The 26,951-nt window shown below is 50.4% G+C and overlaps 6 protein-coding genes across 6 annotated transcripts; all 6 read right to left on the bottom strand.

The window, feature by feature from the left end:
- Positions 1-4,766: 4,766 nt before the first annotated feature.
- On the bottom strand, positions 4,767-7,206 carry LOC120958011 (ufm1-specific protease 2). The gene is made up of 3 exons (XM_040380534.2): positions 7,056-7,206; positions 5,758-6,979; positions 4,767-5,672 (listed from the first exon to the last, which is right to left on the bottom strand). Exons 1-3 carry the CDS (start codon positions 7,092-7,094, stop codon positions 5,080-5,082), a joined length of 1,854 nt encoding a protein of 617 aa, XP_040236468.2. The 5' UTR covers positions 7,095-7,206; the 3' UTR covers positions 4,767-5,079.
- A 244-nt stretch (positions 7,207-7,450) lies between these two features.
- Positions 7,451-10,449, bottom strand: LOC120957627 (zonadhesin-like). Its single transcript, XM_040379916.2, has 3 exons — positions 10,118-10,449; positions 9,855-10,052; positions 7,451-9,780 (listed from the first exon to the last, which is right to left on the bottom strand). Exons 1-3 carry the CDS (start codon positions 10,257-10,259, stop codon positions 7,826-7,828), a joined length of 2,295 nt encoding a protein of 764 aa, XP_040235850.2. The 5' UTR covers positions 10,260-10,449; the 3' UTR covers positions 7,451-7,825.
- Positions 10,450-10,544: 95 nt separating this feature from the next.
- LOC120957628 (probable DNA-directed RNA polymerase III subunit RPC6) lies at positions 10,545-11,760 on the bottom strand. The gene is made up of 2 exons (XM_040379920.2): positions 11,292-11,760; positions 10,545-11,216 (listed from the first exon to the last, which is right to left on the bottom strand). The coding sequence occupies exons 1-2, from the start codon at positions 11,688-11,690 to the stop codon at positions 10,728-10,730; spliced, it is 888 nt and encodes a 295-aa protein (XP_040235854.1). The 5' UTR covers positions 11,691-11,760; the 3' UTR covers positions 10,545-10,727.
- Positions 11,761-12,780: 1,020 nt separating this feature from the next.
- On the bottom strand, positions 12,781-18,915 carry LOC120958673 (uncharacterized). Its single transcript, XM_040381630.2, has 5 exons — positions 17,555-18,915; positions 14,180-14,372; positions 13,872-14,111; positions 13,619-13,781; positions 12,781-13,535 (listed from the first exon to the last, which is right to left on the bottom strand). Exons 1-5 carry the CDS (start codon positions 18,393-18,395, stop codon positions 13,386-13,388), a joined length of 1,587 nt encoding a protein of 528 aa, XP_040237564.2. The 5' UTR covers positions 18,396-18,915; the 3' UTR covers positions 12,781-13,385.
- A 1,204-nt stretch (positions 18,916-20,119) lies between these two features.
- LOC120958410 (epoxide hydrolase 3-like) lies at positions 20,120-23,012 on the bottom strand. Its single transcript, XM_040381199.2, has 5 exons — positions 22,563-23,012; positions 22,368-22,492; positions 22,170-22,282; positions 20,710-20,878; positions 20,120-20,626 (listed from the first exon to the last, which is right to left on the bottom strand). Exons 1-5 carry the CDS (start codon positions 22,767-22,769, stop codon positions 20,218-20,220), a joined length of 1,023 nt encoding a protein of 340 aa, XP_040237133.1. The 5' UTR covers positions 22,770-23,012; the 3' UTR covers positions 20,120-20,217.
- A 1,318-nt stretch (positions 23,013-24,330) lies between these two features.
- LOC120956989 (apyrase-like) lies at positions 24,331-26,693 on the bottom strand. The gene is made up of 6 exons (XM_040378881.2): positions 26,541-26,693; positions 26,256-26,484; positions 25,989-26,189; positions 25,617-25,904; positions 25,185-25,542; positions 24,331-25,112 (listed from the first exon to the last, which is right to left on the bottom strand). The coding sequence occupies exons 1-6, from the start codon at positions 26,687-26,689 to the stop codon at positions 24,661-24,663; spliced, it is 1,677 nt and encodes a 558-aa protein (XP_040234815.2). The 5' UTR covers positions 26,690-26,693; the 3' UTR covers positions 24,331-24,660.
- Between the last annotated feature and the right edge of the window lie 258 nt (positions 26,694-26,951).

Below are 26,951 nucleotides of genomic sequence, written 5' to 3'. Positions count from 1 at the left end.
TGACGGGCATGTTGTTAAGTCGTATGAGTTGACGACTGTACTACGAGACCGTTGACGGTTACCAAGTGAAATAATAAGCTGCAGGCTGTGTGCAAGAAGACCAGTAAATCCATCAACGTACAACCGACCAATCGCCCGCAGAGAGCCCCCGATAGGTCTGATGGATCAAGGGTTTATATGTACAGGATATGGGGTAAAGGTGTTTATATGGGAGCCCCCGACATCCCCAATTCGCCAATCAATTGAGTGGATGAGTTGATCGTACGTATGTATACACGTATTCGTGATGGTATTTAGGAAGATTTTATTGAAATACCTCTCAAATGGATTTAATAAGAGTAACTCAGCTAGTTTCATTTTTTTTGTTCTTCTTTGATCGTTGATCGTCCTTCCGATCGTGCTGAGTGGCTTCTCGGACTCGCTGAGTAACCAGCCAGTGAGAGCCGAACTATTAGTGTAGGTTGGCTCACCTTCCCCAGTTCGCCCTAAAACGCATCCAAAAACAAGAACTCAAAAACGTTTTTTTTTTGAATAATAAAATAAATTCATGAACAGGCCCAGTCAATCGCATGTATTTCCATAAAACTGTAAGAACCCTAGCTACTAGCGATGACACGGTTTGAACTGAGCATATCAGTACTACGAGATGCTGAAGAGACAGTTATTTCTTGTAACATTTACCTCCACTCGGCTTCGAAACATCGTCGTTGTGCCCCTTTACCCGTCCATCCCTGTGCACCGATTGTCGTCATTCAAGGTCTTTTGCAAATGTCCAAATGTTCATAAAAGTCAAATGGTAGATTTTTAGAATATTAATTTATTTAACTATATATATTCAACACGCACTACAAACAATTTTATACCCTCGTGCAGGAACATCAATGCCCTGAGAGCTCCTTAGTGTAGTGTAGCTTACAGCAATCCTAAACTACCCGTCAGTATTGCTGCACCCTGTGCTGAAAGCAAGTCGCCAGCAGGCGCAACCGCACCAGCGGCCGGTACTCCAGCGGCCGGTACATCAGGCACAACACTACCAACTGCAGGTAGTCCACTAGTACCAGGCACAACACTACCAACGACAGGTAGTCCACCAGTACCAGGCACAACACTACCAACGACAGGTAGTCCACTACCACTAGTTGGTGCTGCTCCGCCACCCCCACCACCACCACCACCACCTAACAAATTTTGGAGCAGTGTTTTCAACAGATTCAGTAACTGATCCAACAGACCGGTAGTAACGCCTATATTGTTCATGCCATTCATCGTGTTATTCAGTTGCTGCTGCCCATTCAGTAAACCTCCGAGGATGTTGTTCACCACCTGAACGATGTTGTTCAACCCAGGGGTGAGGCCCGACAGCGCGGTACGAATTTGGCCCGCCGTATCATCCGCCCCGAGCTCCTTCACAAACTGTATGAACTGCGAGAACTGGCCGGTGCCGTTGATGAATGACGTAAGATTGCGCAGCACATCGCAGCAGCAGTTGGACGTCTGGTTATTGCCTCCGCCGCCTCCGTTGTTACCTCCGCCTCCGTTGTTACCGCCGCCTCCACCATTGTTACCACCGCCGCCTCCCATTGGGCAGTTGGCATTGGGGTTCGGGAACGGAATCGGGAACCGGATGGGCGTCAGACCATTGGGCAAGCTGCCAGTGACGACGCACGTTGTGCTGTTACAGTTTACCTGCAGGATTGGCTGGCAACTGCTTTGACATAGATCAAACGAATGGCCGACCGGGCAGTGATGGGTTTGCTTGCTAAACATCACAATTAGAGATTATGAAAAATAATGAGCATTCATCTTACAAATGGTAGAGAACCAACGGCGTACTTACTGTCCATTGACACACGAGTAGTATTGGCCACAGTTGCGCGTATCCCGCACGAATCCACTGAAGTTACACTCAGTATTGGAGCAGAGCCGATCCAGCACCTTGCGGAACAGCGGGAAAGGACCTTCACCGCATTGATTGTTCACATCGTCCCGATCAAGCTCAACGACTGCTCCGAACAGATGTTGCTGCTCGATCTGGCTCAGCACCTCGTTCAGCGAGTAGTCGCTGTTCAGCGGACAGCTGATCGCGGCTGGCGATGGTGTCGTCAGCAGCAGGCGATGTCTGGCCAAACCGTACATCAGCGCACTGGATAGCATCGAGGACTGGACAGGAAAAGAACACACGAGCACACGAGATCTTCAACATCAAACCACTTCCCACTCGATCGTGTTCGCCTTACCTGTCCGACATGGTTGATCGTTACAAAGTCCGCCACTCGGTTCAGCGTCTCCACCAGCTTCGGCTCCAGCTGGCAGCTGTTCATCGTCACCATCACCACGTACGTGTTGCCCAGGAAGCTGCGCAGCTGCTCCATAAACTCCGCATACGTCTGCTGGGTGACGCGAGCCTGCACCGGATCGCACTGCAGATCCAGCCCCTTGAAGCCACTCTTCTGCAGCTGCCGACGGATCGTCTCCACCAGCGTGTCGCGCCCCTTGGCCGTCTGAATCATCGTACCGAAGTACTCGCACGAGCTCGGACCACCGTACAGCGAGAACAGCCGATTGCGTCGATCATCGTTCGCGTACAGCATGTGTCCACTGGCGTCCGTGTTCTGTGTGCTCTCGACCGGGTATATCTCGTACAGGCACTCCTTCAACATATGGCTACTGCCGATCGTTAACGGATCACGCACACGACACATAACACCACACTTTTTAGCCTCACATTGTGCCACTACTGTTAGCACCACCGTCACCACTGCCAGCCAGGAAATTTGTTTCCTAACTAAACACCGCACCATCTTTGACGTTGTTCACTCACACTAGATCACTAGTTCCGGGGATAAATCTCCAACCAAACGATCGAGCAACACGTAGGTCACCAGCGACAACTTGCTGCAGGTGCCTGGATCCTTCGTGCCTGAACACTCAACACGCACTGTATCCATGTCGTTCACACCGGTGCCATCTTATATAACCCTCGCACCAAGGACGCTATCCCGCGATCGACACATCCGTGCTGTGATAACACCTGGGCTCTGTCCAAGGGCACCAGCTCCATTACAAAGCTCCGCGTTCGCGTTATCAAAACTGGACAACAAAATGATACACCAAACCCCTGACCGGTACAGCCTGGAGGTTCGCCACCGCAGGGCAGGCTGCAAAAAGCTGCAAATTTTCACGCATTTAGCGATCACTCACTCGTCGGGGGTACACTGCGAGATAAGCTGGACGCCCGACGGCTCGGAACGGAAACGTCATGACCTCTGGCTTGGTGTTGAAGCATTTCAGCTCCGTGCAACACGCTACGGGGTCGATAATGCGAACGTGACCTGGCGGAATGTTTTACGATGCTTGTCGTAGTCCTTTGTCCGAGAGGGTCAGGTCAAGCTAAACGACACTACCGAGGGTAAAAACATATCCGGCTACGTTTTACCCCATAACGATCATATGAGAAAGAGCTGCTGTTGCTGTTGAGCCTACCGTACCTTTTGCGGAATCATCCAGAGTCTCTCGAAAGTTCAATAAACGATGCTACAACAATTTCCAGGTCCAACAGCTCCGGAACGCTACAACTACTTTAGGTGCAACTTTCCATCAGTGCGTGCCATGACGTTGCTATACTGTTGATTGCGCAATAAGACGCCACACTGTGAGAGGGTAGTTGCGCAAGCACAAGCCACGTGCCACGCAGGGTGCTATATTGTTTACACGCTTGCGGAATGTCTCCAGAGGTGTGTTACAAGCAAACAGCAGAAAGTTTGTAAACCTTGAGAAGCTTTCCTTACATATCAGGCACTTCTAAAACGCTTCCAAACGCTTGGCTCACTGAACTGGCGTACCCAGAACGGTGAACGGTTCAGCGCAACGATCAAAGCAACGGCGTCCGCGCAATCAAGTCACCTTAGAGCCGCAGGACTTTGTACATCTTTTCGGTTCGTTAGAACAATCTCAAGGCTCTGTGCTTGTGCTTGGTTGTCCGCTGTCATGTGACTGATATGACAATCCCAATAACGCTTCTGCGCATCTGAGCATCACCGGCAGGTTTAGGCTCTAGGAACAAGACTTCGTATAATTTAGGCACATTTAGGCAAGATGTAAGCTTATTCAAAAATATCTACTAGAAACGTTTAATGTTACTGGGAAACACAATTCTGAGTTGTCCATATCTAGGGAACGCTCTCAGTCCATGAAGATGACATTTAAGTTAACGGAGTTGATGCTGGGTCTATGTTTATCCTAAAATGGTTTCTGAATTCTATGACATCTCGAGCTGAGAATTGACACTCACTCTGTGCTGGGTCTTGAAACCTATGCCAAAACGTTGGAATGTCTGGGACTGTGTATCTCGACTCAGGAACTGTTAGATTTCTTTCTCCACAGTGTTTACAGCACTGAATTTAAGCAACAGGGAATACATTTATAGATAAATTAATTGACAAAAATAAACTAAACTTGAACTTTTGGAAGAATTTCTGTATACTACATAATGCATAGTCTACCGCAACGAAACGATCTACACAGTCATGCTGTGACCTTTGCGGACTTCGTGGACTTTATTGAACCATATTCAATTGATTAAGTCACTCTTTTGCCTAAGATGAACGGTCCGAAACGATGTCCAGTGCTCTGCAATATTTTGTAGAACCCGCGAACCACAGGTTGAAGATCACTGTAATAGAGCACCCGAGTGGCCCCAAATGTGGAGGTACCTAATAAACGAACACGACAAAAAGATACCTTAGGATAGAATTGAGAAGATAGTATTTTAAAGTTGTAAACATTTTACATTTAAAGTGCTTTATTATAATATAGTTTGCAGTCTATCGGCCAACGTTTTTAAAAACTGGCCAAACTCGCTCTCTCTCGCGTAAATCGTACACAGCACGAGAGCCCTATCCCGAATTTGAATACAAAAAAGTTAATTTAAATAGAGGGAGAACATGTTTTAAGCAACAACAATTATACAGACAATAAAGACGAGAAACATGTGTGAAACAAACAAAAAAAAACGGTTTCCCGGCGCGCCATCATAAACACACGAAAAAAGCATATCTCCGACCCTGTCACCCCCCTCCCTTACAATCGCTTCGGACGTATCGGCATGCATAGGTTGTAATGGGCGACTTTGTCCCAAAAGTCGCCTCCCTTCCATGCGCACCACCCTTTCCCCAGTACCGGACCAAGCTCGTCCGGGCCGGTGTAGTGTGGGTCCAGTATCAGAAACTTGGTCTCGCCCAGCTCCGCGTTCATCGAGACGCCCAGTATGGTGTGGGCCAGCACGCCGCCCCCAATCATGATCGGAGTGCCTTCCTGCTGGAAATGCTGCAGCAGCTCCATGCCACGCGACGCCAGCTCACTGCCGTGCATCACGAACATGATGCGCGAATCAATGCCGAGCAGTCCGCTCAAACACATGGACACCTCGGTCGAACCGATCCATTGGCGGGACCCGATAAAGGGCCGCTGCTTATCGCCGAGCCGCACCAGGCAGGACTGTATGTCGTTGTGGGTCGGAATCGGACCGGAACTGTACCCCTGCAGGTTGAACCAGGAGACGAGCGTTTGCAGCGACCGGTACGCGCAGCCCCAGCCGTTGTCGTCGAAGTTGTCCTGCATGTAGTGATGGTAGGTGTACACACCGTCCACAACCGCGGTTCTGCCCTCTGGATCTGAATAGTCCAAGAAAAGAAACAAAGCGTTATTGGAATTTGATTTTTCAGTTGGAAAACCAATTATTGGCCATTCCCGACTTACGTGGCACGGTGAGAGTTTCGTGCGGATTGATCAGCACCTTGCTCGGTCCAAACCGGTGCGCATTGCCCTTCCGGAAGTAGGGCCGGTTCAGCGGTAGCACAAACTGCTTGTGCATGCTAGCGCGCTGCCGCTCCAGGAACGAGTCCGTTTCGCTCACCTCCTCCCCGAGCGGATACACGCACGTCACAAAGTGGCCCAGCTCCCGCGGCAGCATATGGTAGCACTTGGACACATACAACCGTTTCTGGTGCCGCAGCTGCTCGAGCAGTGCGGCCTCGATCAACCCGAGCGAACAGTCCACACTTTCCACCATGTTGTCGAAACACTTGTCCAGCTTCTTCGTCCGGTGCACCATACTGAGACAGTCCACCTGAAACGGTACCTTCACCGTTTGCGCCTCGTTCCGCCGGTCAATCGTGACGTTGCACGCCTCCCGGCGCAACTTTTCGTCCACCTCGTCCTTCGACTTCTTGATCAGCAGCCCGAAATCGATCACCCGATAGCCGCTCGGCGCCTTACTGCTTACCGGCACCTTTTTCGCTTTCACACGCCCACCGGCCACCCCGAACCCATCGTCCTGCTCCGGCTTCGGTGCCGTGACCATTGCGTGCAGCATTTCAACGCTCTCCTCCTTATCGATGCCCGTCACGGCGTAGTCGCTCAGCATCACGCCGGCAGCGGCCGGCACAGTAAACGCCACACTGCCCGACCCGAGCTGTCGCCGCAGTCGGAACGCATTCTCGCAGACCGATTTTTCCGTCTGCTCGCACACCAGCGTCAGCGTGCACTGGAGCCGCAGCAGGTAGTACTCCCGGTGCAGGAACTCGTCTGCGAACAGGACGCACTCGACCGACTGCAACTTGCGCTGCTCGAAAATGAACGTCTGCAGATCGGCCCCCGGTTCGCCGGTGTAGTGCAGGTAGACCGGATTGTCCGTCACGAACGCGTCTGGGCCGGCTTTGAGCAGAAAGTCGGTCGGATCGGCGTACGGGCCCGTCTTGACCCAGCCGATCAGATCCAGCCCGCTCGGTAGGCTGTGCTGGATGGGAGCGGGCGTATCGGCGGGTGCGCACTTTTCGGCCGCATCTGGGTCGACCGTCACAGCTTCGGCCGGTTGTTTCAGGACCCGAGCAAACCCGATCACCGTCGGCACACCGTCACAGATGGTACCGTACAGCTCGCCCGTACCCGGCGACGAGGCAAACGTCGGATCGCAAATGCGCTGCAAAGCAAAGAGGGGATAGGGTTAGTTGTGGATTAGAAGGAAAACAAGGGCAGAGAGACATTCCGTTACTAACCTTCTTAACGTGCTCGGATATTCGTAATTTTACAATCATTTTGCGATCCAAATGAAAAACAACAAACGCAATACACACACCGACACCGAAATTACAACACACTACCAAAAGATTGTTTTCGTGCAGCGAAAGTGACACGTACAACAGATGACACGTAGTTGACAATGGGACGCCGTCATTGCATGAGTGGACAAAATGATAATTTTGTTTTTTTTTGTTTGTAATTTATTGTTTTCTATAATATTTTAAAATACATTTTAAAATATTTCAAATAATGTCTTGGCTTGAAATGGGATCAACGGATAAAATATTATTCTTTTGTTGTCCCTTCACAAAATGAACGAGAGCAGTCTCTTCCCATTGTAGAGACAGGGAACGCACATGTGCTCGCCTACTTTGGTTTGAATGTAAAGTCGTTTATTTTCAAAATAAAAAGTGTACTTTCGCTCATCGCCATGCAGTATCAGTTTACATCCAATAAATACTCATACTAACTCACACCAACTCACCCTCAAGAGAAATACAAAAAAAAATCTGCCTAAAAACATTTCACTTTCATTTTGTGTCCCTCACCCCGCGAAGTTCATCACTTTCCTACAATCGCATCTTTATCGCAACATTTGCGCATCATAATTTCCTGTTATGCTCGGCAGCGAGCGGGTAAGAAGGAGGAGCAAACCAAGAGAACGGCATCATTTGCTTATCGGAATTCCCCGCGGTACGTGCCCGCCGGATGGTGACGCTGTCCACCACCGCTCTTATCAACACGCTCACAGTAAGCTCGATGCCATATCCTCGTCGTGGTGTTTTACATACTTCTGGTACGCTTTTTTGTTCGGCTTCCCATGTGTCCTTTTCGCACCACCACCGCCCGCCCCATCGTCATCCGTCGACGCGTCGCTATCGGTGTTACTGTCCTCTTCCCCGCGCCCATGTGTGGCAAGGTTCTTCTTATCTTCCTGCTTTGCCATCCTTACGATGTCCGCTTTTGCGTCCTTCTTGCTTGATTTGGTTTCCTGTTTTGCTTTTGCCTCCCCGTTGCCTTTCTTTTCCAGCACCTCCTCTCCCTCCTCCACATCGCGCCCGTGCGAAATGTTAAAGTCTAAGTCTTCATCGCCAGCCAGAAACCGGATGTCCTCGAAGCCACTCTTTTGCGATTTTTCCTTCAACCTTGCCAGCACGCTGGAACGCGACCGCCGTGCGTAAAGGTACGCAGCGCTTAAAATGCACGCAAACAGCACTACGGTTGATATGGCGTACACGAAGAACTTCATCAGACTCGGAGCGGAGTGGAGCTTTTCTACCGGCTGCAGTGGGGCCATGGCCAGGCCGGGCATTATCACCTCCTCGGTTGTTGATGGCACGGACTGTTCAACCGCCACCAGGTCGGATTGAGTGGTGGTGGGGATGGTCGTTGTCACCGTTGTGGAGGTGGCTGTGGTCGTTGGCGTAGTTGTTTTGCGAGTCGTTGCTGCTGGCGTGGTTGTTGGTGGCAGCTGTGGTCTATTGGTAAGCGGAACGAGACTAGGCCTTGGGCGTAGATTGTACTTCTTCGTGGTTGTCGTGGAGACAGTGGACGTCGTGGTTGGCTTTGTAGTGGTACTCCTGGTCGTAGTAGCGCTTGACGTTGTTGGCTTTGCAGTGGTTGTGGTGGTGGTAGTGGTGGTGGTGGTGGTAGTAGTGCTACTGACCGTTGTGGAAGTCGTTGTCACCGGCCGCGTAGATGTAGTGGCGGCAGCTTTTGCCGTAGTTGTCCTAACCGTGGTAGACGTCGACGGTACAGGAACGGGTGTGGTCGTACTTACGTTACTCCCTCCAACCGCCACCTGAAAAACGCACCGTTCCCGGTAATCCGGACAGCAGGTCTCACTCGTCACACAGTCCTCGTGGCAGTCGCAGTGCACAATCGTATCGTTCGCGCTCAGCACGGCGGCCATACTGCTTCCGCACCGGTTTTCACACGACTCTATCTTCACCGGCACGTTCTCCACCTCGGCTGGTGGTGGCTCCTCGCCATCCTCGACCGCTACCCGGCAACTGTCGCCCTGCAGCAAGCTCACATCGTCGATCGCAATGTCGCTCTTGTAGCGCATGCCCAGGCTTGCCTCGATCACCACCTGAAAGCGCTCCGCTTGCTGGCCCACCTCAACGTGACCCTCGTGCCAAACGTTCTTCTGATTGCCCCGCTGCACAAACACCGGCTGCAGATCGTACAGGTCGGCGCTCATCGGCTTCACGAACACCTTCAGCGTGCCGACCGACTCCCCGTACATGTGGTAGTAAAACTGGAAGCACGCACCGACGCTCAGCTCCGGCTCGAACAGCGGCGATATGAAGCGGGCCGTATCGTTCGTTAGCTGCTCGCCGGAATCCACTATCATGAAGTGGCCCGCCTTCGGCTGCATCGTGGTGTGGTCGTACTTGGGCCCGGTTCGGAGAGCGCGCGGGTTCAGCGTACCGTCGCTGCGCTTCCAGTCGAAATCGTGCAGCGCATCGTTGGACCAGCCGCACAGCGACTCGGTCTCGAAGTCACAGGCCGTCGGTGTCGCCTGTCCCGTCCGCCGGCAGACACCGAGCGGTCGATCCCAGTGCGTCCCGTTGCAGTAGGCGTTTCTCGAGCCGGCCAGCTCGGTCCCCTCAAAGCAGGACAGAAAGGCGGACGCTTTGTTCATCTCGTACAGCACGTGGCCGGACTCTATCGGGGCGAGCAGGCTGCATCCGGATTCTGGTAAGTAAGGGGTTCAATATTACACAATGTCCACTTTTCGTAGAGCATGTTTTGGGGAAGGGTACACTTACTCACACAAACCGGTATCGATGTGTCCCAGCGACCGTTCTGGCAGTTGGAGTACCGATTGCCGACCAGCTTAAACCCGTACGCACAGTCGAAGCGCATCATTCGGCCACGGTTTCGAATTTTCGCCTCCCCGTTCGGGAAGTACGGCGCAGGGCATTGCCCCACCAACTGTCTAGTGAGCGGACGACGCATGGAGGGCGCTTTCGGATGGACAAAAACTCATCAATGGCGTTTAATGTATGCCGAACGATTGCTTCCTACTTACCTCTCGAGCCGTAAAGGGTTAATTGGCCAGCGACCAAATTGGCGAAGAAAACGATCCACAACAACCCCCCAAGCAGGGTTGCTCCCTTCGAGCTTCTTGATAACAGCATTGGTGGTAGAATTCGGCTGCAATATGCACACATAGTCCCAACGACCAGCGACAGTTGTGCACCCGAGGACGAGTTGAAACGGACTAACGCAAAGGCGCTTGCTTATCAAAGCGGGCAGCGGTCGGTCAGCATGCGACAATGGAATGAAATTCCACTGCAAAAGACCACACTTTTCCTGCTGCTTTTTTAAACGGCGCACTACGATACAAAACGCGATAAGCGAGCTGGTTGTGTGAGAGTGCCACCCGTCGACCAGTCAAAGCAACCATATCTATCTTAAGTTCTCCGAGAGGCAAGTAACATAAACGGCAAAGCATGTTGGCAAAACTAAGGCTTGCTGCTGGCTGGCAAGAAGTCATTCTGTTGATTTGTTTGCTTCTTCTCACATGTTTAGTTTGTCTATTTTGCTGTTGAATCATATCTTAACGAAACCTATACGTAAATGGGGCCACTTTTTAGGGTGGTGTGCCCCTCACTCTTGCTCCACTATCACCCGTGCGCTCAATCTAACCACTCGCTAATGTAAGTGCATAGCTTGGGCGTGATTTCACCACAGTCGGCACAGTTCTTAACCACCGGACAGATGCCGCACGGCATCTGCACCAACCCGGGCGCCGCGATCGGCGTCTCGATCGCCCGGTACAGGAAACCCCCACTGATCTGGGCCACCCGTTCGGCCTTGCCGTCGTACACCACCGTTTTGAGTATCGTTTCCAGATCGTCCTCGTCGAGGCTGATCTTGCTAATGCCCAGATCGGAGATGAAACGGTGCACGTCGGCCACCGAACATTCGGACAGCTTCTGCACGGCCAGCGGTCCCTCGCCGCTGCCCTTCGCCACCTCGCGCTTTTGCCGCAGAAACCGCAAGCACTGCTGATTCAGCACGTCGACAAACTCGGCCTCGAAGTCCTGGTCCTGGTACCAGGCGCCCCCGGTTATGGACCGATCCGGCTCGAGGTTGTACAGCATGTAGACTTTCTTTTTGCTTGCCTGCGAATTGGAAGACGATTGTAATATCAGTATGGCAGCAAATCACGCGCACCAAACACCCCGACCACTACTCACATTCACCGATTTGACCGCCTTGATAAGCTTCTTGTTTTCCAGCTGCTTCAGCACCTTGTTCAGCTGCGTCATGACCAGATTCGACTTCACGCGAATGTCCCGTATCCAGATGCCCTTGTTGCCGCCCTCCTCCACGATGTTGTAGATGACGCGCTCCTCATTGTCGATGTCCTTCGGGGCGGACGACTTTTTGCCCGGATCCTTCAGCCGGTAGATCAGCGTGTTGCCCTTCTTCAGTATCTCCAGCACCGCCTCCTGCAGCAGCTTGTTCAGCGCTTGCACGCGCTGCTCCGGCGGTACGGACTGGAGCGATTCCGCCAGATCATCGTTGTTGATGCCTTCCGGTTTGTCCTTGGCCAAGGCAATGATTTGAAACCCAATCTGTGCGATTTCGTCCATCGCGCTAGCCGGCACCTGGAAAACGGACGTGTGGTTTTGTTATTGTTTTTGCGCGTGTGCGATTCCGCGGCTGACGTTTTGCGCCAAGCGCCAAGGTGTAGACAATTGCGGTGCGGCTGTCGGAGAAGGCTGCACCCATAGATACCTTGGGCGTTCATAGCGAAATATCCGACAAAAGCCGTTAATTTGAACGAACTGTTTGGATGAAGCAAGATTTAATTTTTATCAGACATTTGTTTACACTCAAATCAATTTGTCCCGGTTATAGGGTTTCTGTACAAATTTACGCGGGAAAAAAATACTACTAGGTGCTGAAAAAGTTGTTTAAAGAAAAACCATTCAAATAGTACTTGCTGCGACTACAGTTTCTATAATGTCCGAGTCCATGTTGATCCTTATCTCATGACATTTCTGAACCATGATCATGAACCCATATTGATCTTAGGAGTGATTCTGCAGACATACTGGTCCTGTAATAGCATTGAATCCATACCAGTCTTGGAACAGACTCTGAATCCATACCGGGTTTTGAATTACTCCTGAGCATATAGCAGTTCTGGAACTGATTACCAACCCCTACCGATCCTAGAACTTATCCTGAATACGTAATTATCCAGGAAATGGTTCTGAATCCATATTGGCTCTGTGACTGGACCTGACCCCCAAACCGTTCGTGGAACTGCATTCAATCCGAACTCCCGAAACTACCCATTTTTTATTCCGGTTCAATGATTGTACGAGGGTATTTTATCGGGCTTCGTAACGGAATTGATCGCGAACCTTTTCCGGTTCAGGAACTCATACAGTTCCTATTTCAATGTCGAGCAACTAATATCACTACCGCACTGATAAGAGCGATTATTTATAAATTCGACCTAAATATTCAGCGTAGAAATATATTCCTCCAGGTTGTCTAGTCTAATGTCCGTTACTCCTTACAATAGTGTGTATAGCAGATAGCAGGACTAGAATTATATAACAAAGTTTAATGAAAATTATTTGCATTTAATGGTAATCTGTTTTAAACGCAACCGATCTCTTCATATAAATGTGATATTGCGAGTACTCATCATAGACAAACACAATCACCTTAGCCCAGTATTAATGTCCCCTTTCGTTTATGGTGTACGAGAAATCAGAACATTCGCCTTAGCGTGATACATGGTTGTATGATAACAGTACAGCTTACAGATTAATTAATTGTCTCAATATCCTAATATCCTTCCGCCTATCTTGCAACGCCTCGACCGCGGAACCAGTGGAAATAACCACTTTTACCACCCACCCCACCCGCATCACGATTGCTATCATTTTGATTACACCACAACAATGATTATCAGTCGTTCCCAGTTTGCACTATCCCTCGCTAATATGCCACATTCTACCCCACAGTACATCCTGATTTGGTTTTGCACGTAAATGCTACCACAACCGCTTCCTGCTAGCTTCCTGAACGATAATACTTTTAACTGATACGCACCTCAACTTCTTACTACGGTATGTATGTACTACATTAAATTTGCCCGCAAGCTCACGACTCCCCGAGCGCACGCGAACGGGCTGTGTGACTCGCTGCACACCACAGTGACATAAGCGTGATTATTGTTCAGTAACTCTTGGTTAGTACTTTGTGTGTCCCCTCCAGCCCAGGTAGTATGTACAGCACGCTGGAGTGTATGATACGTTTGCCATTTCCTACTGCAGTTGATACTTTTCCATCTCGAGCAGCTGGTCGTACAGATTGTCCTGGTTCGGTAGAAAGCCCACGATCAGCCAGCCGAAGATGGCACCGACACTTCGGGCGATCGACAGTGCATTCCACACACTTAGTACCTTGTTCGTTTCCTGTTCGTTGGGAAGCATGGAGAGATGATCAAATATATTAATATTAAGCGAAAGTCCACGTTTCGGGCATTTTCCTCACTTACCAATTCCTCTTCCCATACGGTGACATTTAGCGACGCGGTAACATACAACCGTTCGTCCATCGTGCCAGCCGACAGACTCAGTATGATCGTCATCACGTAGATCATGATGATGAAGATCGCACGGAACGAGATGTTCGTATCGCCCCCGTACGCAATGTCCATTCTACAAAAGTAAAGCAAATCGGATTAGTACAACTGCCACAAGCGTTAGTCGCAAAAGCACGTGCCGTTGTGCATCCCTTTCTACACTTACCGATCGAATATCGAAACCATACAAACGATGGCCAAACAGTAGAACGTGTTGGCGTACACCTCGGCAAAGGCCGAGTAGTGGTGTATCGAGGCATCGACCCAATCGTACGGCTTGGTCGTGCAGATCAGCAGCAGATGGGCAAAGGCCAAGCCTCCGAGCAAACCGTGACAGACGGTCGAGAGAAGATGCCAGACGCGCTGCACCGCACAGGACAGATGTACCGATGTGCTTATCGTATGGCTGCAGGAGAGCGCGTTAGAGATGAGCGTTATGTCTTTCCGCTGTTTACAATTGCTCCAATTACTTACCTATTGCTTTCCGGGTCTCCTCCGATTAGTGCCCTAGACTTGTGGTAGGAGTAGGTATTGTCAACTGGTCGATAACCGCTAGCAGTCTGTATGTACATCTTATCGATACGCGTGGCCGCCGCCTCGGTCGTCGGTGAGACGACCGGTGTGAAGGGATTGTAGATCTCGCCATGATAGCTCATCAGATCGTCCGCTAAGAAAGGGTGGAAAGGTGAGCGCAGAACTATTATAGACGTGATAGTCAACATAAGAAAATAACTAGAAAGATATATTGTGGTTGTGTGGTCATGTCAGGCTTCTGAGACTTATTAGTATCATGGAACTACAAAATCAAGTCCTTGATTCTGAGGAGGACGGTTTGGATGAGAATTTATGCCCGTCTGGCATTGTAGAAGCCGACCCATATATACAATAGACCACCGGGTTGTCCCAGTATCATGGCATTTATTGAGAATCTAAATATTTCCAGCATACTGATATGTCATTCTGCAAAATAATTCCGAAACGATTCTTTAATTAAAAACCATCTCTGAAAGATTTTCTACCTACAAAGGATCCGATGTACCGCCCACAGCTAGGTTCTTAGATTAACCTTAATCCTTGCCATACGAAGTGCAACACACACAGTCGTGCCATATTTAGAAACGAACAACGACGCTTTGCGTCTTATACGAGTTTTCCGCGCTAATCTCATTTTCCTTGCGAAAGCTCGGGAGAATGAAGGGGAACATCACATCCCCTACACATATCTTCAGCGGAATTAATTACCTCCATCAGCTAATGCTCACGTGCCGCGACCTGGGGTTCATGGGGGGAGGGAACAAAAACAGTCTCGCGCCAAGTCGTAATCATGGCGTGTGCCTTCTTTATCATGGTTCTGTGTCCTTTCGCTTATCATACCCCTTGTGCCGGTAGCACCGAAGATAGGTCAGATCATTATTTTTCTTGCCTCGAATCTGCACCGAAGCTTACAGTTTCATCGCATACCCTCTAAGCCCTAACCCGTCGTGCCCACCAAGCTTCGATCGCGGCTAAATGTCAACGGTGCTGCTGTGCCAAGCTTGTAAAGGTCACCGTCTGTCAGGGCGGAGTGGGCTAAAGTTCAAGGAACACAGTTATCATTGCGTTGGGAGCGAGAGATATCGTGTGTACGAATGTTCGGTCTCGGGAAAGATAAGTTAGATGATAAAGGGGGAAAAAAGGCTGTATGTGACAGGAGGGAGTGAAGATGGTGGGCCAATAAATTTCGCTCCTTGCTGCTCCACACGCAGCGACAAGGGACTAAAGCTCCTTGTCTAAAGAATTTCGATCTGCCAATGAGGGGGCCCTCATGTTTCGCTGGGAAAACCCGAAAAGGTCAACACACAAATCCCGTCTCTGAAAAGTGGTTCTAAAATGCAAAAGGGTAAAACTTGAACAATTTACCAACAAAAGTCTCATCCCAGCTCATCGATGGGTAAAAAGATCGCCTCGCCTCTATTTCGCCAAGATCCCAAAGTCAACAGGCAACGGTGTGGCAAAGTAATGGCGACGCGTTGAATCTTTCAAAAGCTCCCTTCAAACCGAAAATAGCCATAATCTTCTTGAGAGAACGTCACGTTCTTTCTATTTATTGGCCCATTCCAAGGATAACACACTCGAGGAAAAGGCATCAAATCGAAGAATCGCTCCTCGCTCCCTACCGGCTGGGTGTTCGCTGTTGCCTATTTTAGTACCGAAACACACACACACACAGGCTGAGTTTGTTTGTCCCGCTCGCCATTGAAAAGGGAGCCTCCGGTGGTCCGAAAAAAGAACAGTCCAACCAAAGCACCAAAGCCCCATTCGATGGCAGATGCTAAATTGGGACGCACTCGACGGCCAGAGATTCTGCTGGAGGAAGGCGGAGGACCGACTCCACCCTGAGTTTTATTTCTTCTTATTTGAATGGAAGAATAACAAAAACGGAGCGACACAATAATATTGATAAAACCCTAACCAAGCGTCAAAAAGAGAGAGAGAGAGAGAAAACGAGCAAACGTAGGGCGTTGTGACGTCATTGCGACAGCGGTGCCCAATGAAAGCAGCCGGCACCAAGGGTACGTGCGCACACCACACCACGAAACACTCCCCGGGGGGCTCCCCGGCATCCCAGATTTTCACGGATACATCGCCCACGCCACACACACACACGAAAGGGAAGGCAACATCGCATCGGGACATTTGGGAATGCAGGATAACCCGCAGAGATGATATGACGTACCCAAAGAAAGGGGGGAGAACATGGCATTTCGATTGAGCGTTTGCGTTCTGTCAGATGAAATGTGACAGACGGATAGTCCGGGCGCGAGCAAAGGACAGAGGAGCAGAGATGATTGATTCAGAAATCCGCAGGATTAAGGGTCTCCTATCGATTTGCTAACGCATTTGCCAGACCACCATTGCCATTGGCTCTTTCATCCGGGTATAGCCGGTTTTTTAGAATTCCAGGTTTTCTGGACACTTAAGGATTCTTCAAAAAATGAAAGATATTTGGTAGCACATGAAATTGTAATCAACTTGAGTGCGTTATCCAATATCCCACAAACCAAAACGACGCAAAAAATCTTGTCTGAGGAAGTTGCTGCTGTAATTTGTATTACGTGACCAAAGGACACCCACCAAAGCAGCCCAAAACCAAGGCTCGCGTGTCCGCGATTTCCTAATGTGCCTAATCTAATAAAGACCGCAACACGGTTACGAGTAATCTAGTGCTCCTTGGGAAAATCAACATTGAAGAATCCGTACAAGACGACGCTTTGTTGTGTTTACTAATACGCAATAAATCAGGAATTCCGTGCTAGAGCAGCCTACGCCTCTCTGTTTCCAACGCTCGACGAATCTTAGCGAAGTGGCGGCGTATTAATAGAATTCCAAGAAACCCAGATTCGCGCACACCCACGCGCGTGCTGCGAAGAAAATCCCGAATTACCACTCAGCCCTTTGCTGGGAGGCGTCGTTTTTTGCCCGTCCAAGTTGAGGGCACTGTGTGGTTCTACCTTCACACACACACACACACACACACACACGCGCGCGTACATCACTGTTGGAAAATCGAAATCGAGGTGCCGCCAACACAAAACGCCCTGTTGGTTCGTTCGCTCTCTTTCGCTTACTCGTTTTCTCTCTCTCCCTTTCTCCGTCCGGCAGCCGCTTTTCCTTGGTAACCAGGGTCCGGCTGACCTGCCTGTAAACATCCTAACAAACCCAACAAAAAAAACGGTCGAACGGTTCTAATTATAGCCCAACGGTAACGCTCTCCTTCTCTCTCTATATGTCTCTGTCTCTCTCTCTCCATTCCCTTACGCCGCACGAGACTTTTTCCGGGTTTTGGACAAACGACGCAATGGTACCTACCGTGGGTCCTGCCACCTGACCGGTGGTCCGGCTGCTGCGGCTGGTGCTGCTTTCGCTCCCGCTGCGACTTCGTCTTCCGGTGGACGCGCCGATCCTCGAGCGGTTCCGGTATCTCCAGATCGCCCGACAGGGACGCATCGTTAAAGTCCGAGCACTGCTTCAGGTAGCGCATCAGCGTTTCGTTCGCCTGCCGGACCTCCATCTCGCCCGCGGCCAGTATCTTGCGCTCCCGGCGCCGACGCGACTCCGACTTGCTGCGCTTTCGCCGCGGGCTCTTCTCCAGGTTGCTGCTCCGGGTGCTGCTGCGGGTGCTGCGCTGGGCCGGGCTCTTTTGCGGATCGGACAGCGACTGCACCTTCAGCTGGCGGTCCATGTAGCCGAGGATGCCCTTCTGCAGCTTGTCGGCCGGCGGACCCGCTGCCGGCTCCTCACTAGCGACTGGCGGCGCTTGTTCCGCCACTAGCTCGGTCGTTACGATGGCGGGTGAGTTGCTGCGTGGCGTTTGGGACACCCGCGACAGTGCACCACTATCGGGCACGGTCATTCCCGTGACGCTGCCGCTCGCATTCGTTGTAGTGCTGCTCGCTCCACTGTGCTCCGGTGTGTCCGGTCGACGTACGGTGCGAGATGCAGCGGTGGTTCTATTTTTAGATGTTCCGTCAGCCATAGCCATCTCCTGGTCGGGCGACTGCTGGGAGGACACATCATCTATCCCACGCGCCTCCGACTGCTCCAACTGCTCCAACCGTTGGGGAGTCGCACTGCGCCTTGCACGGGAACTCCGATGCCTCGAGCTCGAGCTGCCAGCCTTCGGCTGGTGAACGCGTGCCGTCGTCTCCATCGCTCACGGCCACGGTGGAAGAGGGCTATTGACCACAACAAACGCCCAAACCAGCACTGTGGAAACACGGAACACCAGGACACACGGAGCAGAGGTCTTTCGGATTGGTATGGGCGCCCACTCTCAACATCCAGCACAAGCTAGGCCAGCGTTTCGTGGTTGCATCACTGCACAGGGACGAGTGGGCAGACAAATCGGAAAACCAACACACACACACTCAAAAAAGGGAGCACAAGGGAAAGGAAACGAGGGGAACCTGTCCAGCAGAACCTGAAGCCACCCGCACTCTCTGTCTCTGAGTCGCGTACTGTGTGCACTGCTGGTACACTGTCCGGAACCGACTGTCAGAACCTTCTGTTCGCTTGGCCAGGCGAAAATGGTCCTGCTTTGCGATTACAACAACTCGTGGTCGTCGTGTCGTCGGCCAGTGTGTGCAACTATTGCGTAGTGCTGACTTCGTCGGATGCCAGTTGCTTCGGCCATGCGCACTGCGCACCAATCCTTTGGTGCACTCACACAACGACCGAGGCGCTATCGATCCGCGTGCCTAGCAGGGCGAAACGAAAACAACGCCACCCTGTGCCCATGTCCATGTTCCTTTCCCACAACCCGTGTGTTTGGAAGCTATCAATACGTTTGCCATCCTTCTCCTTCGATGTGTAGTGGTAAAAGGATAATGGCGCTGACGTGGTGACGTTTGCTGAACGCGCAAATGCTGAAGAAGTCTCGGACGGCTTCCCCCTCCAGGTGGCGAAGATACCAAAAGGGCTTTTGTAGCGCGCACTACCTACCGTTACTATGGAGAGTGACAGAGCGCATTTTACTATCGAGGCAGCAGAGCTACTATGATCTAATGAAATAGCTTTGTTTGTTTGGTTTTTGATGTTTCCTTTACTTTCCAAGAACTTTGGAGTACACGAACGCAACGGACGTAACATTTCGACTTGTTTCTGTCTTGCCTCCTCTGCATGATAGGGTCGTTTTGCTGTTCCAGCATAACTGCAGCGTCTTGCTGACTTCCCCCATGCTTCGAGTCCTTCCTCGGGGTTCTTCAAGTCCTGACTCAGCACTGTCGCTTCTTGCTGTAGTGCGCTATGTATAAAGACCCGGGCAGAATCGAATGAATGAACCGTAGTAAAAACCGGAGAGTGTTCTCACCCCAACCCGCCTGCCCTGCTCAACCCATTCAACCTGTGACTTTCGGTACGTTTGTGTGTGTGAGAAAGAGGAAAAGGGACACTCTGCATGCAGCTGAAGCGAGTCCTTTCGTCCCGTATGACGTCAGCTTCGGCTGATGACGTCAATCGCGGCTCGGACGTGACCGAGACAAGCTCCATCGTTAACAGCCACAGCAGTTGGCCATCCGGTGGATCCGGTGTGGCGAGAGGAGTGGGGGATAAGGTGCATGATTCGGCTAAAAGTGGGGATGGGGAAACCGCACTTACATCGTGGGAATCTTGTCTTTGTTGTTCTCCGTTCGTGCACCATGTTTCGGAAATCGTGTGAACTTTTTCGCCCCAGGTTCCAGCCACCCACCCAGCCCACGCGTCATGGTTAATCATTTTCACACTGCGGCAGAATGTGAGCGTGTTGTGTGTGTGTGTACATATCAGCTTTTTCCATCTTTGCCGGCAGTAAAATGCCGGTGGAAATAAACGCGTTCACTGGGGAGAGCCTAGAAGGAGTTATTTCTAAAGGAACAGCATTAAAAAACGGACCAAAAGTTACATTATATCTTTCTTAGCAGTATTTTTTTATTCTATTTTAAAAAAGCCACTACAAAGAAAACCCCCCAAAGCCCTCACATTGAGCAACACAGAGCTTAGCTCTTGGACAGAAATTCTCGCATGACCTGGTTGACCAGCTCCGGGTTGTGCTGCTGCAGGAAGTGATCGACACCGGGCACGACACGGAACTCCAGATTCTCAAACTCCTGCTGCATCAGCGGTCCCGACTCCTTCGAGATGTACAGATCCTTCTCGCCGATCAGGTACAGCCCGGGGGCGAACGTTTTCGGCCGCGGTGGCATCTGCCGCCTCGTGAAGAAGCGGAAATTCTGGCGATAGTAGTTGATCGGGTACGTCATGGCGTGCGGTTTGGAGAACGTGTACTTGAACGCCTCGATCACGTCCGGCCCACCGTGGTGGCGGAACACCACCTCGAACAGGTGGAAATCCATCAGGCGCACGAAGAACTCCGGCAGCCAGGGCATTTGGTAGAAGAAGATGTACCTTGAGAAGAGGAGATTAAGGAGGGAGGGATTAGGAGTTGCTAGGGTTAAGGATAACGATGGAGCTCCACAAGCGCTACTTACCAGGACATCTTGAACTGGGTTTTGCTGGTGGAGAACAGCTTCCGGGCAATCTTCTGCGAGGGTGCGTCCATCATGATGTACCGATCGACCATCTCCATGTGCTTGGTGATGAAGTGCCATCCAATCACTGCGCCCCAGTCGTGCGCAACAAGGGTAAACTTTTGACGACCTTTGACAAGAAACAGTGGACGTGTTAGTTAGTTGCTTCGCAAGATCTTGCCAAGTAAGTCATGTCTGGAAGGTATGCTTCACCAATGGCACCATTTTTACGACTCTTGTGACCTACCCCATCGACTCCAATGACGCTCAGATGTGGCCTTCAGTCTTTAACTAATATCTATTAAAATCTAAAAGCCTATTCCATCGACCAATAGTACACCAAAACCCCCCATACGCAGAGATCCCATACGCGGATAGTTGCGCATTCATGTAACTTCGGCGGTGACTCACGGCCTTGGCAGCGAATGGTCACTGCGATAAAAATGGGCAACTAGCGGGCGCTGCCAGTGGGTCAGCAGCAGGTAATCGATGGTGAATCGTGGGCCTAACCCCCCTCCATCCATCAACCTTATCGCTCGCAAGGGCTTAGCGTTAATTCAATCTGTCCCCAGCTAGTTTGTATAGATTTGTTGGCATCCGCAACGGCCCAAGGTGAAGGTTAAACGATCAATTTAACGATTTTTGTCCTTCCGGCTATTGGAAACAGTTGTCCAAGAGCTAAGTTTCAAACTGAAACTCGATCAGAGGCGTATTTTGTTACGAAATTGATTGCTTCCCGCGGGATTCATGTTAACATGTACAAACTCTTTTACTGCTTTTTATCTCTCTCTCTCTCTCTCTCTCTCTCTCCCTTTCTTTGGTTTAAAAAGGTATCTCCATTCGCTGTGGCAAGCAAATAAGTCCTCCAAATAGTTTCCAATCACACCTTTAAAATCAACACCAACGAAACCAAATTACCATGCCCACACTAATGTCGGCTGTCCAAAAACTGTTGGAAGATCACAACAAACAGCAACAACAGCAACCAAAACAATACATGAACATCATCACTATTGACTGTTGCATAATGTCCCAGGCTCAGCGCCAAAACGACTCCGCTCTGTGCTCACACAACGTGTAAACAAAACCGCGACGGTCCCGTTCGACGCCCGACTCCAATCCAATCGGAAGCCGGTTCCGTCTGTCACCAATGGCAACGTCATCGTGTTGTATTTCACAATCACTAGGCGACGGACGCGAGCGCGCGCGCGCACCAGAGAGGGTGGCGCGCACAAATGATCAACCACGAATCAGCTGCGCGATACTGCGCCCCGGGTCTCTCCATTATCTATGGGAAGCGTGGCTTATCACGGACCTGTGTGTGTATGTGGCATCATTCGTAATATGCATGTCATGCACAACGGTGCCGAACTTTGGCCAGGTAACAGTATCGTCAATCACTTAGCGCCTGTTCGACTTACCTAACTGTCGCACCAGGCACCGGATGTCCTCGGTCATGTTGTCGATCCGATAGGCGTACTGGTACTGGGGCTTCTCGGTGTCACCGTACCCGCGCATATCCAACGCCACCACCCTGAGAACAAAGTCGCGATCGGTGAAATTCACTTCATTAAATCAAGATCAAGATCGGGAGCTTGTGGTGCCGGTGAACCACCTACCAGTAATCTTTGGAGAACTCCTTCAGCTGATGGCGCCACGAGAACCAAAACTCGGGAAAGCCGTGCACGAGCACCATGAGCGGTTTGCTGCGATCTCCATTCTCCACGAAATGTATCCGGATGCCCTGCGGGGTCCGAAAGCAGTCAACGTAAGACTCATCGATCGTTCCAACTCACACGCTCAAGGTTACTTACGTTCGCATTCTGGTACTTATCGGTGCCGTACTCGTGATTGCGCAAACATTCCGGCGGCACGGGCCGCTCCTTTGTGGCCCAAAATTTGGTGTGCGGTTTGGTGACGAGCAGCACCAGCAGACCGAACAGCACCCGGCAGCTGTAGAACAGGCACAGGGCGTACGACACCACAAACTGGATCGACTCGCGGACGTAGTACTGGATCATCGTGTCACACGAACGCACCCGGCCGGGATTTGGGTTTGGGGACCAACTTACTTGTTCACACAATCCGCACAAGCGGCAAACGACACTTTCTGCGCGATGTGTGTGATGTACGCGGACCGCGGTGACGCACTGCGCGAGCGCAAACGGCAAATCTGCTGCGAGTCTCGAACACAGACGCCGCTCTCGATTGCTCTCCTCCCGCCCGGTCCCGCACCAAGCGGTGTGCGATAAGGGCAGGGGCGCGATTGTGTAGTGGGACTGCGACACGCTGTCGAGGGAATGAACCCCTCCTACAGTGAGCGCTAACTGAAGCGAGCGCGTTGGCAGGCGAGCACGTGGAACTCGTTTTGCGTGCGTGTAAGGGTTTTTATGGATCAAAAGACGCTAGAATAAATTAGGCATCGCGTATGCTAATGAGGCGGCGGCCTTACATTCTAGGCCGGGAAGGCGGATGCTGTTCGATTTTTATACTCTTTTTTGTTAATTATGTTTTAGCATCATTCGTATTAAATTACATATTTTGCTGATTTGTACGCATGTACATAGCATAAGAGCTAATATTATGATTCATATTTTCTTACATATTTTTTTTAATGTAAGACCTATGCTATTTTTGCACCACTTACTGTATCGACAGTTAACGATACAATTGAAGTTATTGTTGTATGGGTGAAGCGCAACGGCGGTTAAGAGAAGGCAAATTCACCTCGTCACTCACATATCGCTACTCGCGCAAACTAAATTACGTCCGTCCCTTCCGTGGGATATAAACCGCCCTATCTCTCGCTCTCTCTCTTTCTCGCGATGCCTCACCACCATTGTAATTACAGTGCTCGCGGTTGGCAGTAGCCAACCAGCATCATGCTGGCGATGGGAAGATGAGCATGATTGTCATATCGTGACCTCACGTCAGGGATGCTCGAACGGTATTTCTAACGGCCGGCAAAATCCGCCCGGCTGACGATCGATCGATGATGATTGTGTGCAGCTGATGCAGCTAGCTGCATTTGCGATTTCCCGCCATAAGTGAGATGGCAGGGTGGCAGAAGAGCGAAAAAAGTGAATTAGCTGTGGCTAGTGGCAACGGTTGGAGAGTGATTGTGCGGTTAAAAGTACGGACTGGGTAAAGGAAATGGTTTGGAGCATTAACATGAATCGATGGAACAGTCTTACTTGCTAAGAAATAGAGCTCAAGCGGCTGTTATATTACAAACAAAAGGGAAAAGGGTTATGAATGATATAAAACGAACAAATAAGGTAATTCATTACTTACGATAATACCTAAAAAAAGTACAACCTCTTACGCTTATAGTTAATTAGAGCATTTCGGCAGCAAGAACTGATATTTGATTGCGATTTTTTGGGGTTTAAGATTTTAATTAATAATTTTTAATCTTTTGTTCTGGAAATGAATGAAATAGATGAAAAAATTTCCGTAATTTAACGTAAATTTGAATATTAAATATCATTTGACATCTAAAAAACTGTCCACATTGTACATGAAAAAGTTAATCAAAGCGATTCATCAGTGTACCTTTCTTTCCGTTCAAAAAAGTAACATAAAGAGAAGCTAGTCAAAGATGATGTTCGATTCTCAATCATCTTTCCCACAGCGCGATCAGCAATTTACTGAACAAATGTTGATTTAATCGGCGATACCGAGCTAGCAGCAAAACAGCAAGCTTCTATTCAAACGCTCCACTCAAACAATGCGGCATATTTATTTGCTATTTATACAGCTGTATGTGTTCACGTGCATGATGTAATCCACGACGCTTGCACAGCTTTTTAGCTGGAAGAAATACTCTCGCTGGTAACTGCTAAGCCTTAGTCTGCTTTTTATGTGATTTTTTACATTTTATAAATGATTCTTTCATTAAAACCCAAACTGCTACGATTTTACCGTACCGTTCAGTATCATTCTTCCCCCGACGAGATTGCTTTCGTTCACCACCTTCAGCTTCTTCAGATACTGGATGAACGTATCGGAATCGAGCGGACCGATCTGCCGCTCCGATCGCTCCAACGCCCACCGGAATCCATCCTTACCGGTGGCAATGAACGACATCGTCACCACCCGATAGTTTGCGGTGCGATTCAACGGTTCGTAGCTTACACCATCGTTCAGGTTGCGCACATCGATCGACAGTACCCGGCCGTACGGCGCACGATCGAGATCGGCCACCACGCGCAGTCCTGACACCTGCGCCACGTTCAGCCGCTTCACGCTGTCCCACACGAGCGAGTGCTCGACGAGCTGCCACAGTGCGTCACCGCGGAGCGTCAGCAGATCGACCGTGTTCGAGAACGGGCTCGCACCGATCGCTTCTTCATTCGTGATGTCTGTTGATGGTGATGGAAAAATGCGCGAAAGAGTGAGTAAAAACAAATAGGAGACATTGCCTCCTTACGTACCGCCTTTCGGTATCGGAGATCGGAAGTTTCCCGCATTGACGATCGCTACCGGATGGAAGGTATGGTTGGTGTAGTAATCGGCAATGGCATCCGCCACCAAACATCCCAGACTACACTCGCCCAGCCGACAGGTTGCCTGCACCAGATCGACCGTAGTTTGGGCAATCTTGGTTGCACCGTAAGCTTCCACCTGTCTGCGATACGGTGCAAGAATGCGCAGTGCCACCGGACTTTGCGGCACACTGTTGGACAGATAGACGGGGAACCCTTCCCAGTGTTGCACTTCGCCTTGCGCATCGAAGTACGCCGTCAACCGGCCTACATACTTACCGTAGGCATACGCTTGCACAATTAGAATCTTTTTTTGAGAACGGATAATTAGAACATGCTCAAGAGCCTCATCTCTGGACCCCACAGTTATCCCATCAATACCTTTCGCCCATTCGCATTGCTCACAACCACAGGATAGTCGCCCAGGATGGTGTCTTGCTGGTTGTGAGGCTTGCTGGACGCGTTCGGAAACAGAAACGAGTGCGAATGGCCACCAATGATTACGTCCACATCATCACCCGCTTCCAGCGCGATACGCTTGTCCACCTCCAGGCCACAGTGCGACAGTACGAGGATGATGTTCACGTCCCGCTTCTTCAGGGCGGCTGCTTCTTCGCGTACCGCGGCCACCGAGTCGGAGAATGTGATGCTTTCGGTGTTGGAAAGTTCCTACCAATGATATGAAGATGGATAACTCTGATGCATATTTCTGAACGAATCTGAGATTACAAGTCATCACTGAAGGACACTTACATGCGTTTTGTCCGCAATCACACCAATGATACCAATCGATCGTCCCTTTCGCTTGATAGTAACCGATCGTGGCAAGGCTGGGAATGGATCTGTAGAGCGGATCAGGTTCGTCGCTACCGTTTGAATGTCTTTCTTTGCCAGTGCGCTCAGGTACGGCCTCAAACCCTTCAGTCCATCATCGAACTCATGATTGCCAAGTGTCTGTTGGAAGAAAGCTCCCATAAGTTGCAATCAATGCTGTGGGAGTCTTTACAACAACCCGCCTACCATCGCATCTGGATGCAGCAGCTTGATGAATCGTGCCACCACCCGCCACCGGTGATAGTTGTACCAGATCGTACCCTGGAAGTTGTCACCCACGTTGAAGAACAGTGCATTGGGGTGGCGCTTTCTCAGCTCCTGCACCGTGTGAAATACGCGCGCAATGCCCGCAATGCAGGTGTCACCTTCCTCCGCCGCCTTACACTTGGACGATCGTTCCGAGGTTTCTGCAAATCTGCCAAACCAAATCACCGTTATTACAGCTCCAGCGCTTCTACACAATCAAATTACCTCGCGTGAAGATCGTTCATGTGTATGATCGTTAGTGGAAACAGCTCCCCTAGCTGGCGTTGATCGGGCGGCAGATGATCCGTCGCACTGCACCGCTGCATCGAAGCAACCCAAGCCAGCGTACCGATTAGCAGCAGCACTTTCGCCATCACGCTTCGCAGAGATTACCCTCTCCCCGAGATGTTGGCTTATATATCGCCTTCATCTTCACACTTTCCTCGCACCACACACAGAGTGCAAACACGGAGAACAAATTGTGGAACAAACTGTATTTATTACTGGTAAATAACCTTTCCCATCACAACCATGGGGCGGTGGTGGCATAATCGCATAAACAATTAGATGCACCACGGTGCAAACCCTTCCAAGTGCAGTTTGCGTGCGACAACCGATCAGTTCATTTGGTTGCAT

The sequence above is a fragment of the Anopheles coluzzii genome, chromosome 3 (assembly GCF_943734685.1).
Source record: "Anopheles coluzzii chromosome 3, AcolN3, whole genome shotgun sequence".
NCBI classification, from domain to species: domain Eukaryota; kingdom Metazoa; phylum Arthropoda; class Insecta; order Diptera; family Culicidae; genus Anopheles; species Anopheles coluzzii.
The sequence above is the reverse complement of the archived record's forward strand: the minus strand, read 5'-3'. Positions and strand labels throughout refer to the sequence as shown.